The sequence below is a fragment of the Erythrolamprus reginae genome, chromosome 4 (assembly GCF_031021105.1).
Source record: "Erythrolamprus reginae isolate rEryReg1 chromosome 4, rEryReg1.hap1, whole genome shotgun sequence".
Lineage (NCBI taxonomy): Eukaryota > Metazoa > Chordata > Lepidosauria > Squamata > Dipsadidae > Erythrolamprus > Erythrolamprus reginae.
The window spans coordinates 101,016,327-101,030,111 of NC_091953.1; the positions used below are offsets into that span (position 1 = coordinate 101,016,327).

The window sequence follows — 13,785 nt, forward strand, 5'->3', positions numbered from 1 at the left end:
TTGTGGACTTCAACTCCCAGAATTCTCCAGCCAGCATAGCTGGCTGGAGAATTCTGGGAGTTGAAGTCCACAAGTCTTAAAGCTGCTACGTTTGAAGACCTCTGATAGATGTACCCAGTTCCTGCAACTGTTCGTCTTATGTTTAGTCTCCAGCCCCGATTCATTTTAAAATTTAAACGAGTATTCACGTAAGAATTTCAAGTTTCATTTATTGGATCAAACATAGAAAGTAGAAAAGTGAAGAATATTGCATTTTCCCTGAGATTAATTTGCCTCAACGGCAGCTAGGCTGAAACTCCCCCTTTTCGCTCGCTCGGTCGTTCTTTAAAAATGGGAACCCGGAAGGGAACCTCTATCACCTCTACTTTTTCCTACCTCCGCGGCGCTTCTGCTGAACGTCGCTCGCCGACGCGCCTCACCGAAAGGAACCTTTCGAAGGAATGCTCGGGTGGCCAATCAGGATCGCGCTGGGAAAGATGGCGGCTTCCGGGGACCGCGGGCTCTCCGCGAAGGCTGGAAGCAGCCGTGGCGACGCGGCGCGGGTGGACTCGGACCTCCTGCTGCACCCGGAGCTCCTCTCGCAGGAATTTTTACTCTTAACGCTGGAGCAGGTAGCGAAAAAAGGGAAGTCGGGGCGGCAAGGAAGCCACGGGCTGGACTCGGGGGTCCCGGTATCCGCTTTGCAGGGTCTCTTCCGGGCATATTTGACTTGGCCACAGCGCTGGCCCCCCTTAACATTCCCGCGACGTTCGTGCCCAGTCTGCAGACTGGCATTCTCCTTTTGTGCTGTTGGTAGCAACGCAGACCCGCAACCTGGTAGAATAACTAGTGATCACGCGTTCTTTATAAAGGGCAGTCCTTTATTATTTCAGAATTATGTTAATAATAAGAATTGATTCATTTAATTTTCTTGAATTTTCTTTGGATTTTTCTTTGTAAAGCAACGATATAATCATACACATTTTTTAAAAAAATATTTATTTATTATTTATTAAATGTATATGCCGCCCAACTCTGTGCCCAGGGACTCTGAGCACAAAAAACTAAACAAAAACTATTTATTTATTTATTTATTTATTTTATTCATTCAATTTTTTAAATGCCGTCCTTCTCCTTAGACTCAGGGCGGCTTACTACATGTTAGCAGTAGCACTTTTTTACAGAGCCAGCATATTGGCCCCACAATCTGGGTGCTCATTTTACCCATCTCGGAAGGATGGAAGGCTGAGTCAACCTTGAGCCGGTGATGAGATTTGAACTGCTGACTTGCAGATCTAGCAGTCAGCTTTAGTGACCTGCAGTACCACACTCTACCCACTGTGCCATCTTGGCTCTTTCTGGACTCTTAAAAACAATTTAAAAACCCACATTAATAAAATCATACATCCCTTCTGTGGCCAGATCCAGGAGATAAACCACCTGATGAGCGGCCCCAGACCTGAGGGCAGATCCAGGTCTTTAAGGCTTTCTGGAAGACCCAGTAGGGTGGGGGCAATACGGATCTCGGCCGGTAGATGATTCCAGAGAGCTAGTGGTGTTACAGAGAAGGCCTTCCCCCCCGTGGCCCTGCCAACCAACATTGCTTAGCTGACAGGACCGGAGAAGGCCGATCCTGTGGGTACTTATTGGTCACTGGGAGCTGTGCAGTAGGTGGTGGTCCCGAAGATAGTCTGGCCCTAAGCCATGTAAGGGCTTTAATCTCTTTATCTGGCCCACTCCTATTGCTCTCAGTTGATCTCTGTCTTCTGTCTCCTGCCACTTGCAAGGTGTTCCTGGCATGAACCTTTACCAGATAGCCGACGATGCCAGGATTGGTGAAGCACAAGGCAGAGCACAACACAAGGGCATCCGAGTGTAGGCAGAGGGTGGGAGGAAAGGTGAGCCAGGCAGAGAAAGTGCACCTTGCCAGCAGTGAGAGGTAGAAGATGGAAAATATCAGCTGGGAGCAGTGGAGGTGCAGGGCAGTAAGAGTGGTGGAATGGCAGGAGTAGAGGAGTACAGGGCTTCAGGGATGGCAGAGAGCAGTGTGCCTGAATGGTGGATGGAGAAGATAGAATAGAATATTATTGGCCAAATGTGATTGGACACCCAAGGAATTTGTCTTTGTGCATATGCTCCCAGTATACATAAAAGAAAAGGTAAGTTTGTCAAGAATCATAAGATAGGCACATGGGGAGAGAGGAAACAAAGGTGAGGAGAACAAGGGCAAGAGAACCGGGACTACTAAAACTGCCATTGTTAAGCAGTATCTTTACGTGATGTATTGTTTAATAACTGCATCATTTAGCAAAGGAAATGATGGCCCCAATTAGGGCCATCAAGCAAGGACTATCTGCATCTCCTCTGTTATAAACATGATACCCAATGTTGCAAATCTATAACAGGTAAATTTATCATGACACATAAGAGATTCTTTTGGATTCTCCCCTACATACCAGCAGCATAGTGTGTTAAGAATAAGGAAATGTGTAGCTTCTCTTGCTTCATTTTTGTTCCATCTAGTAAAATTTACCAACTTTTTCCTAAAAGTGTAATAATCAGAATAATCAGAATTTTTATATTAGGGAGACCTTCCATCATATTTGATAACCATCTAGTATTATAGGCATCTTCTGTTTTTGTAGGTCTAAAATAAAATGTGTGACAAAAACTTGCCAGCAAAACTTTGGTGATTTTCTGTCTGCTGTGTTATACAAAGTATATTGCTACACATAGAATTGCTTTCAAGCACATTATTAATGGTAATATTAATAACATAATTTCTATTGTTTTTCATCAGAAGAATATCCCAGTAGAAGATGAGGTGAAAATCAGTAAAGATGGCCTTACTGACTTGTATATTCAACATGTCATACCATTGCCTCAGCGTGATTTGCCCAAAACCAGATGGGGGAAACTAATAGAAAAACAAAGAGGTCAGCAAGTGTTGAAACATGGCACCCAAAGGTAAGTTTACAGTATTTGGTTTCTCTCCAAAATCTTGAAAAATCTGTAACGGGGGCGTTTGCCCAGGTTCGCCTGGTGCACCAGTTGCGGCCCTATCTGGACCGGGACTCATTGCTCATAGTCACTCATGCCCTCATCACCTCGAGGTTCGACTACTGTAATGCTCTCTACATGGGGCTACCTTTGAAAAGTGTTCGGAAACTTCAGATCGTGCAGAATGCAGCTGCGAGAGCAGTCATGGGCTTACCTAGGTATGCCCATGTTTCACCATCACTCCGCAGTCTGCATTGGCTGCCGATCAATTTCCGGTCACAATTCAAAGTGTTGGTTATGACCTTTAAAGCCCTTCATGGCATTGGACCAGAATATCTCCGAGACCGCCTCCTGCCTCACGAATCCCAGCGACCGATTAGGTCCCACAGAGTGGGCCTTCTCCGGGTCCCGTCAACTAAACAATGTCGGTTGGCGGGCCCCAGGGGAAGAGCCTTCTCTGTGGCGGCACTGACTCTCTGGAACCAACTCTCCCCAGAGATTAGAACTGCCCCTACTCTTCCTGCCTTCCGTAAACTCCTTAAAACCCACCTTTGCCGTCAGGCATGGGGGAATTGAACCATCTCCCCCTGGGCATGTTTACTTTATGCATGGTATGCTTGTGTGTGTGTCTGTTAGTATATGGGGTTTTTAAAAATCTTTAAATATTTTAAACTTATTCGGATTCTTTATGATTTGTTTTACTCTGTTGTGAGCCACCCCGAGTCTTCGGAGAGGGGCGGCATACAAATCTAAATAATAAATAAATAATAAATAAATAAATAAACATAATAGAAAACCAACTTATCTTGAATTAGACAATATTATTTCCTGCATTTTAATTTGTTATTAGATTTTTGTCCAGCTTTCTTTATATGGAACTCAAGATAGTGACATACTTCATATTCCTGCCTCCTATTTTCTCCACAATAACAACCCTGAAAGGTGGATTCGGCTGAGAGTGAGTGACTGCCCCAAAATCACCAGGTGGCTTTCACACCTAAAGGAAGCCTAGAACTCACTATCTCCTGCTTTCTAGGTCAGCATATTAAATCACTGTAGCAAATTTATTATTTGCATCCTCCCAAATTGTCTTTCAAGGGAGGAAACAATTATAAAGGAAAGTATAGTAGTAATTGATAACTTGCAGAGAGCCCACTTCTGCATTCCTCATCAAAGGGCAGAAGAGGTAATTATCCTGTAGGTCAGAGGGAGAAATGAATCCATTTAAGCAGGCCTCAATAGAGGGAGGAGATTTTACTTGATTCTTGAGGCCTGCTTTCCACAGGAGATTTGGTGGTAGTGCACCTGTATAGGTAATCAACACTCCTTGATAATAGCTCTGTGACTTCAGACTCTCTCAGCTTTATCTGAGAAAAAGTCTGCCAATGGAAGAAGGGAAACCGTGATTATTTTGATCTACTCTTTGTCAGATAAATAAAACAACTATTTTGTTGTCTGCATTGGCAATTTAATGTTATACATTATGAGGAAAAAACCTTGGATGTCAACATAAATTAGCGTTGAGCTCAAAACAGGATTAACATGGAACTGCTTTCATTTATATGTATATAATATATTTCATGCATAACCCAAGTACCTAATAAGCAGCCTGTTGCTCCAGTTGTAGCATCTTATCTGAAATTAGTGGCACCAATGCAAATCATAATTTAAAAGAATTACCACGATCTGAAAGTGGATCAGCTCTGGAAAAGAATCTTGACAAATTTCTAAGCAAAAAACATCACAAGTGGTCAATGCTGAGGCAAAGGATTTAACTGGGAATCTTAGTCCAAAATGATTGTCTATCTTGGAATTAATCTTTGGAGAACATATGTACAGATTTGGACTATTTCAGTTTAGTTTGTGCAGTTCTTCATGACATTTTGAAATGATTAGTGTTCTTTATCCTTAGACTGGATTAGTTGTGAAATCAATGCACAACAGATGATACAAAAGCATTGCCATTTGTGTGAGATTAATTCCTCATCAGTTTGAATAGCTGCAGTCCTGATTTAAGTATGTGTGTGTGGGGAAATTATATTGGAATTGACTGAACTCTCTTCCAAATAGTTATTGAAATGGGGTATTATTTAGAATACCCTAATAATTTTTGTTTCATATATATGATGATTTTTTAATGTCACTTTTTCTTGTTCAGCATTATGGCAATGGAGAGTCTAAGAAAAAGGCCTCTCATTGTGTTTGATGGTAGCTCAACAAGTACAAGTATTAAAGTGAGGAAGACTGAGAACGGAGCTGCTGATGGTTTAAAAGCCCTTTCACCTGGAAGTACATGTAAAAGACTGCCTTTTCCTTCAAATTCCACATCGTGCATATCTGCTTCCACTTTCTCGTTGGATGTTAAAGGGGAATCTAGGAATAATGAGGGTAAACAGAACAATATTGTAGTGAATACGTCACCTGGTAAAAAGTCATCGACTTTAGAGCCTCTTACAGGAACCACTGTTGTGAAATTTAAGAGGACTGCTCCAAAAGAACTGGATTCATTAGTAAGTATATATACTATTTTATGAGGTCATTCTTGAATGATCTACCAGTAAATGTGTGTGTGGTGTGTGTGTGTGTCTGAAAATGTTTTCTAAGAAAATGGGAGGGTTTGGGGACATTGCTATATACTCAGTTGCAATGTACACTGAGTATATAATAATCTGTATTCTCCCTCCCATGTTCTAAATTCTCATTCTCTGGGATCTTAAAATATGTTAGATGTCAGGTGCAAGCAACTAGACCCACTCAGGGATAGGCCCAAGATTATTTATTACTAGTAGCTGAATACCCATGCTTCGCTAAGAAATTATGTGATCAGACTTGATAAATTGACAGTTAAAGCTTGAAAATTTATGTATAATGTTTACTAGCATCAGAGCATGTTAACATAAGGCAAGTGGCAGTTGGAACAGAGTTCTTTTCTGGTGGGAAGGGGGAATAGAATGTCTAACTCCTTAGCATCCAAGCGTGTTAACAATATTTCTCTGTGGCGGCTCCGGCCCTTTGGAACCAACTCCCCCCAGAGATTAGAATTGCCCCCACCCTCCTTGCCTTTCATAAGCTTCTTAAAACCCACCTCTGCCATCAGACATGGGGGAAACTGAGATATTCTTTCCCCCTAGGCCTTACAATTTACACATGGTATGTTTGTATGTATGTATGTTTGGTTTTATAATAAGGGTTTTTTTAGTTGTTTAGTATTGGATTGTTACATGCTGTTTTTTATCACTGTTGTTAGCCACCCCGAGTCTGCGGAGAGGGGCGGCATACAAATCCAATAAATAAAGAATAAATACATAAATATAAAAATACTAATGATCTGATGGTCATTTTAAAAAATCCTTTCTTAGTGAGCACCTGGAAGCCCAGAACATACATGCCAAGTTTGAAGTTTGTAGGCTTTACGGTTCTGGGGATTTTGTGATGATGCATGAGTGGTATTTGGCTTTATATATGTATATATATATAGATTAGTCACCTATGCAAATATACACCTAAGAGTTTGACCTCAAATACACTGCTGAAAAAATAAAGGGAACACTCAAAGAACACATCCTAGATCTGAATGAATGAAATATTCTCATTGAATACTTTGTTCTGTACAAAGTTGTGAGTGCTGACAATATGTGAAATTGATTGTCAATCAGTGTTGCTTCCTAAGTGGACAATTTGATTTCACAGAAGTTTGATTTACTTGGAGTTATATTGTGTTGTTTAAGTGTTCCCTTTATTTTTTTTGAGCAGTGTACAGTGATCCCCCGATCATTGCGAGGGTTCCGTTCCAGGACCCCTCGCAATGATCGGTTTTTCGCAATATAGTGGTGCGGAAGTAAAAACACCATCTACGCATGTGCGCCCTTTTTTTTCCATGGCGCATGTGCAGATGTTTTTTACTTCCGCACCTGGGAAGACCCCCGCCCAACAGCTGAGGAGCCGCCTGCCCGCCCGCCGCTTGTCCGGCCGCCGCTGGTGCCGCCGCCGCTTGTCCGGCCACCGCTCGTGCCGCCGCTGCTCGTGCTGCCGCCACTCGTCCGGCCGCCGCTCGTGCCGCCGCCGCTCGTGCCACCGCTGCTGAGGAGGAGCGAGAGGAGCAACAAAGTCCCGCGCAAGTGCATCTTCTCCAGGCGGGGGCAAGAGCGGCGGGGCGAGTCCGCAGGAAAAAAGCCGCGGGCGACCGAGCGGATCCTGCCGTTTGCGGCACTCGACGGGCAGGGGCATGAAGGATCTCCCCGCTGGCCTCGGGAGCGCGTGGGAGGGTGGCGAGCCTAGGAAGACAAGGCGACGCCGGCTGCCGTCGAGGTAGAGGAGGAAGCGGATCGGCGCTCCGCCCCGCCAGGGTTCCTCTCCATGAGGGCGTCCGCCGAGCTGCCCGTCTTCAATTCACCGTCTCACCCGGGCTCCCGATCCTGCTGGGCGGCAGGGAGACTCGGCGGGGAGCACGCGCGTCCGGGACCCAGAGCGCCCTTGTGGCCGCCCATTCATGCCGCTCCGTCGCTGGCTTCCCCTCAGGAGACGCGCCTGAGTGGCCTTTTTGCTGTTCCTCTCAGGAGTTCTTGCGGGGGAAAAGCCGCTAGCCGGCTTTCGGAGCTCCTCCGGCGTGACCCGGCTTCTGGTAGAAGCCTTCTCTCTTTTTTTTCTTGCTGCCTTTCCTCGCCAAGCGCACGAAAAAAAAGAGAGAAGGCTTCTGCCAGAAGCCGGGTGACGGCGGAGGAGCTCCGAAAGCCGGCTAGCGGCTTTTCCCCCGCAAGAACTCTTGAGAGGAACAGAGAGGAACTGCAAAAAGGCCACTCAGGCGCGTCTCCTGAGGGGAAGCCAGCATGGCGAGCGACGGAGCGGCATGAATGGGCGGCCACAAGGGCGCTCTGGGTCCCGGACGCGCGCGCTCCCCGCCGAGTCTCCCCGCCGCCCAGCAGGATCGGGAGCCCGGGTGAGATGGTGAATTGAAGACGGGCAGCTCGGGCAGCTCGGCGGACGCCCTCATGGAGAGGAACCCTGGCGGGACGGAGCACCAATCCGCTTCCTCCTCTACCTCGACAGCGGCCGGCGTCGCCTCGTCTTCCTAGGCTCGCCACCCTCCCACGCGCTCCCGAGGCCGGCGGAGAGATCCTTCATGCCCCTGCCCGCCGAGTGCCCCAAACGGCAGGATCCGCTCGGTCGCCCGCGGCTTTTTTCCTGCGGACTCGCCCCGCCGCTCTTGCCCCCGCCTGGAGAAGATGCACTTGCGTGGGACTTTGCTGCTCCTCTCGCTCCTCCTCAGCCGCGGGGAGAGGCGGGCATGTGGTATTGGGCTTGGTGGAAAGTCTGGGGGCAGCTGCAGCAACTCCCCTCCCGTGGCTGCTGTTGAGGCGGGAGCGGGGGCAGTCTCCGGCGCGCGGCTCTCTCCATTCTTCTCTTTCCCCCTCTCGGGCTCCGAATGCGGCGGCGGGAAGAGGAAACGAGAGCGCGAGCGAGCAAGAGGAGGGGGGGAAGCCCAGACGGGATGAACCGTTTCTTGGGTGGCGCGTGTGGAAAAGGGGAGCGAGGGGCCGGGCGGGTTGAGGGAATCAAAGAGGGGTGGGGGTGCTGCTCTGAGGCGCTCGGAAAGAGTTTTCGGAAGGCTCTCGTGTTACGGCGAAAGGGCGTGTGGAGAGCCTGATGTTGGCGGAATTGGGGACCAGCGAGGAGCCGAAGAAACCCGCTGCCCACAGAAAGGGGAAACACGGATGTTTGGCTCCTCGCTGCTGCTGGTGCGGCCGCCGCTTGTCCGAGCGCCCACCGCCCGCCCTTCGCCCGCCCACGCCGTTGCTCGCGCCACTCAGCTGGGAAGCGGCGCTGGGGTTTCCCCGCCGCCCACGCAAAGGGGAAACCCCGGCAAGAGGGGGAAGACCCAGGGAAGCCGCCCAGCAGCTGATCTGCCCGGCAAACTCCACCATCTACGCATGCGTGGCCATAGAAAGAAAATGGCACGCATGCGTAGATGGTGTTGTTTACTTCCGGGTTGAAAAATAGCGAAGTACCCTGTTCGCAATGGTTGGGGACGCAATAAACGGGGGATCACTGTATTTACTTTCTGGAACAGATTTTAAGCTGGAATGTCTCTTAACTCCCACTAGAGGGCCCCCCTCCACATCAGTTGAGGCTCTACCACATTTGCTTAAGGACATTTACAGAGATATTGCCTCCTGTGATGCTTCAAGTTGTGAACTATGTGGGATGGAGGACCTAGGTATATAGAGGAGATTTTATAGAGGAGAATGAGAAGCCTGCTGAGGAAAGGAGACATTAGTGTGCCAAGAGATTAGTGTGGCAAGAGCATCAGAGCATGTTAACATAAGGCAAGTGGCAGTTGGAACAGAGTTCTTTTCTGGTGGGAAGGGGGAATAGAATGTCTAATTCGTTAGCATCCAAGCGTGTTAATAACAATATTTCTCTGTGGCGGCCCCGGCCCTTTGGAACCAACTCCCCCCAGAGATTAGAATTGCCCTCACCCTCCTTGCCTTTCATAACCCTCTTAAAACTCATGTCTTAAATGGAACCACTTGTTCTAGAACACGGGTGTCAAACTCGACCATGTCACATGACATATCATGACTTTTTGCCTTTGCGGAGTCGTGTTTGATGCATCCGACCTGCAGGCCGCTAATTTGACAGACCTGTTCTAGAGGGACTGCAGCCTATGCCCTTAACTCACCATCCACACTTTTCATTGTGTCACTGGACATTGTGGAAGATACAGATGAGTGCAAGAAATAAGAGGCAATAAATAGTAAAGTAATTATAAACATCCTTTAATTAATTTGGGATACATAATAGTATTCCCTTCATTATGTTCAGTCCATACAGGAACCTTATATGTTATGGAAAACTGAAGTTCTTTTTAAATATTTTAAAACTCCTTCGTTTTAACCACTAGATGGAATCAGAAATCAAGTTCTGGATGCTTTAACATGTCTCCTTAAATAATCTAATTCTTTTCTCCCTCCAGAAGCCGCCTGAGTCAAAAAGGAAGATTCAGCATATAATATGGCCATGAACCTACAAGAGTTGGAAATGCAAATGATGCTTAGTCTTCATTTCAGTACAGAAAAATTGTACTAACCAGAGATGCAGATTGCAGTGGGTAGTTGCTTAGAACTTCACGGTACAAAGAAAGCACCATATATATGTTCACCATCAACTTGAGAGTATTTATCTTGCACTTTGAATTTACACCCCGTCTTGGAAGTTAATTTTGGTAGAACAGAATTGTTTTACCAGCCTTTCTTCTGCATTTTTAATTGAAGTCTATACATCAAGTCTTTGCATGATTTGATATAGAAAGTTTCTAACTATTCTGTTCAGTTGTACAATAGTATATTTTTAAAACACATACTGTATATTTAAATAGTATGGAAGACTGTTTCCCTATTTTGCTGATTTTACTAAAATATTTGCACAGAATAGTTACGTTGAAAGGCCTAGAAAAACCATTTCTAATTTTTAGGTGCCAATATTATTTTTTTGAGAAACTATTTGGGTCCTTTCCAGTTTTCTTTAGGTGAAATCCTGAGCTGTACACTAGTTTTGCTTCAAATTGAAGTTTTTGCTAAAATGGAAGATCAAATGGATTTCTCTTGTCTGTAGAGATACATAGTCAGAAAGCTCCCGCCCTCAAGATTGTGTGTTGAAAAAAAACCTGTGAATCAGAACTGCATTTTTATACAGTATGTGATCGGTGTTTTATATAGCATTTTTAAGGAAAGCTTATTTAACTACAATTAAATAATGTCTGACAAAATTGAGAAGCAAAGTAATGCTAGCTCTTTACTTATGCAGCTAGAAAAGAGATGAATTTAGTGGACGTTTGCAGGGGTGAAAGTTTTGTCTGTGAATAAATTGTTTGAAACTTATTGTATTTTTTTTTTATGTGAGGCAAAAAACATCCCAAGGTTTAAAAATATTAGAATCACATTTGTATGCACAATGTAGTTTTACATCATTAATGAAAGTGCATTAGTTAAAGGCTCTGAAGAAGCTGGCAGCATTTTCCTGATACAGATAATTTAGTTTCAGAACTTTTAAATTTTAGCAGTTTCTTCACAATGAACGCAACCAGAAGTGAGGTATAATTGTTGTAAAAATTGCTCGTATTGGGGAAGGAAAAAACCAATTACCACACTGAATATATTTAACGTGTTGCTATCAGTAAGGTAGATAAAAGACATATCACTTCTGAACATTTATAAGATTTAGTGCACAATCCTGTATGCTACTGCTTCACGGTGAATTTTATTTAACATGTTTAACTATTCACTCTGATTGCATTAACTGAAATAATTTCCATTGCCTCTATTGTGCCCCAAAACATCACAGAGCCCTTCAGAATATAAAGAAATAGTGTATTGAAGTGTAGTTGAATTCGCTTCTTAAACAATTGTACACGTTTTCTACTTGAGTACTGTATACAATTTAATTTTGTGTTTTTGTATTTGAATTGCTGTCATTTTATTAGCGCATCAAGATTAAATTAATTTAAGTGTGATCTCTTGTATAGATCATCTTTATACTATGGTTTTATCTTTTATCAGCTTGTTAGGCTGATTCAACTGAGGGGTTTTTGTATAATAGAATTAAACATCTATGCCAGCATTGGTGGATCAAGGTACACATAACAGCACTGTCGCAACACTGGAAACATTTAAATGGTCTTTAGAAGTGGCATACAGTAGCTTTACTCTGTGCTATCAATAACTACGGTATATTGGATTTTTTAAAAAATTTAGTACTTTTGATTATAGCTTGATTTTATTATCCTTTGGAATTTATTTATCTATTTAATTGGATTTGTAGGCCTCCCCTTGGTCAGTACATGTATAAGGGCTTGTAATTCATTTTTTAAAATCTAGGTGTGTTCTACATGTTTAGGAATTGCAAACTAGCAGCTGTAGATTGCAGATCCAAGAAAAAAATTATGCTTACAAAAACCATAAATAACTTCCTATATGGTCACCAAATATTCTTATTAAAAATAACACAATAATTGTGTTCCTGACATGTAGATGACAGAAAGACATAGATTTTAGATTCCAAAAGTTTTGTTCACATGCCAATTTTAGTGAATGACTATCTGGTGAAGCAGCCTTACCCTGAGGAAAGGGCAAGAGCTGATACAAAGATTTGAGTTATTAATATTTTTGCATGTTTTTAAACATGCAATTAATTTCAAAGATAGTGGCTCATCATTTTTGGGAAGCTTTTAGCGTAGAATTAGAATAAACCAAGAATAAGCCAAGAATAGGTCAGGTGGGATTGTTCAGTAAACAGTCCTTAAAATAACATGAACTAATTTTTTGTCCTCTTAATTGAAGCCCAACATATTGTTGGTAACTCCTGCTATGAAATAAATGTACTGTATAGCAGTCTCTGATCTGAAAGTCAGTTACCATGGTCACATTTTCACAATACATAGTGGTTTTCTCAGGAATGTAATTTCTGCACACTGCATTTGAGCATCTTCATGTGTAGGGTTTTTGATCCAATGTCATGGAAAATCGTGTAGGTGGCATGTACCATGCTTCTATTTTTCAGTTTACTCTAGTTTGAGCATTGATGTATGCCAGGAAAGGGCAATGTGGCTAATGTGAAAATGGTCCTATGGGCAAAGAAAACAGATTCTGGGCTGGGATGTTTTGCATTTCCATCTCACATGGTATCAGAGGATGAAATCATAGAAACAAAACAACTGGCCATTATCTGCTCTGTTTTAAGGGTGGTAGTAAAAATGTTGCTATGGTGAAGGGTTTTATAAAGATGCTTTGGAGTTTTTATTGGAGATTTCTATGTGTTGTTTTTATTCTGCTGTTTGTTCTTAGTTTTAAAAAAACACCCTATTCCCTGCTGCAAAAAAAAAGCACACTCCCCGGGGTCAAACATCCCCCTAGCATTGCTCCACGCGTCCCCCGAGGGGGGGGGGGGACACTCCACTATTTGAGAAACACTGCTGTAGACTAACAGCTATTGTGATCAAGGTCTCCACAAATGAGGAAATTCAGCAAATAGACACAACGCATTATCACAACTACAACAGCACAAGAAATAGAGTGAAAGGTAAATTTGCATTATGCTCTATTATTTCAGGAAATTAGGGCAACTTTGTTTTCTCCATATTTAGTAGTTAACTATGTCACATATTTTATCATATACAGTGTTCCCTCGATTGTCGCGGGGGATGCGTTCCCAGACCGGCCGCGAAAATCGAATTTCCGCGAAGTAGAGATGCGGAAGTAAATACACTATTTTTGGCTATGAACAGTGTCACAAGCCTTCCCTTAACACTTTAAACCCCTAAATTACAATTTCTCATTCCCTTAGCAACCATTTAGATTATTACTCACCATGTTTATTTATTAAAGTTTATTTAAAAAAATATTTATTAAAGGCGGATGAAAGTTCAGCGATGACATATGACATCATCGGGCAGGAAAAACCGTGGTATAGGGGGGGGAACCGCAAAGTATTTTTTAATTAATATTTTTGAAAAACCGTGGTATAGCCGTTTCGCGAAGTTCGAACCCGCGAAAATCGAGGGAACACTGTACAGTGGAACCCCGACATAAGAGCTGCTCTACTTAAGAGCAACTCGAGATAAGAGCTGGGAGGGGAGAGATATTTTTGTTCTACTTACAAGCCCAAATTCGAGATACAAGCGCCAAGGAGCTGTCTCCTGAAGCCAAACGCTAACTTCCGCGTTCGGCTTCAGGAGACAGCTGCGAAGCGGCGCGCGTGTTTTAAAAGGTTGCAGCCGGCCTGGGGGGCTCGGGGGGGTGCTTGCAGCTTTCT

General features: G+C 43.9%; 1 protein-coding gene across 2 annotated transcripts; it reads left to right on the forward strand.

Annotated features, from left to right (window-relative positions):
• The first annotated feature begins 398 nt into the window (after positions 1–398).
• C4H2orf49 (chromosome 4 C2orf49 homolog) lies at positions 399–11,488 on the forward strand. Of its 2 annotated transcripts, none has more exons than XM_070751075.1 (4): positions 399–611; positions 2,780–2,946; positions 5,138–5,489; positions 9,953–11,488. In XM_070751075.1, exons 1-4 carry the CDS (start codon positions 441–443, stop codon positions 9,998–10,000), a joined length of 738 nt encoding a protein of 245 aa, XP_070607176.1. In that variant the 5' UTR covers positions 399–440; the 3' UTR covers positions 10,001–11,488. The 2 variants fall into 2 exon arrangements, with proteins under 2 accessions (XP_070607176.1, XP_070607177.1); XM_070751076.1 differs by lacking the exon at positions 399–611 and adding an exon at positions 1,235–2,138.
• Positions 11,489–13,785: the final 2,297 nt, after the last annotated feature.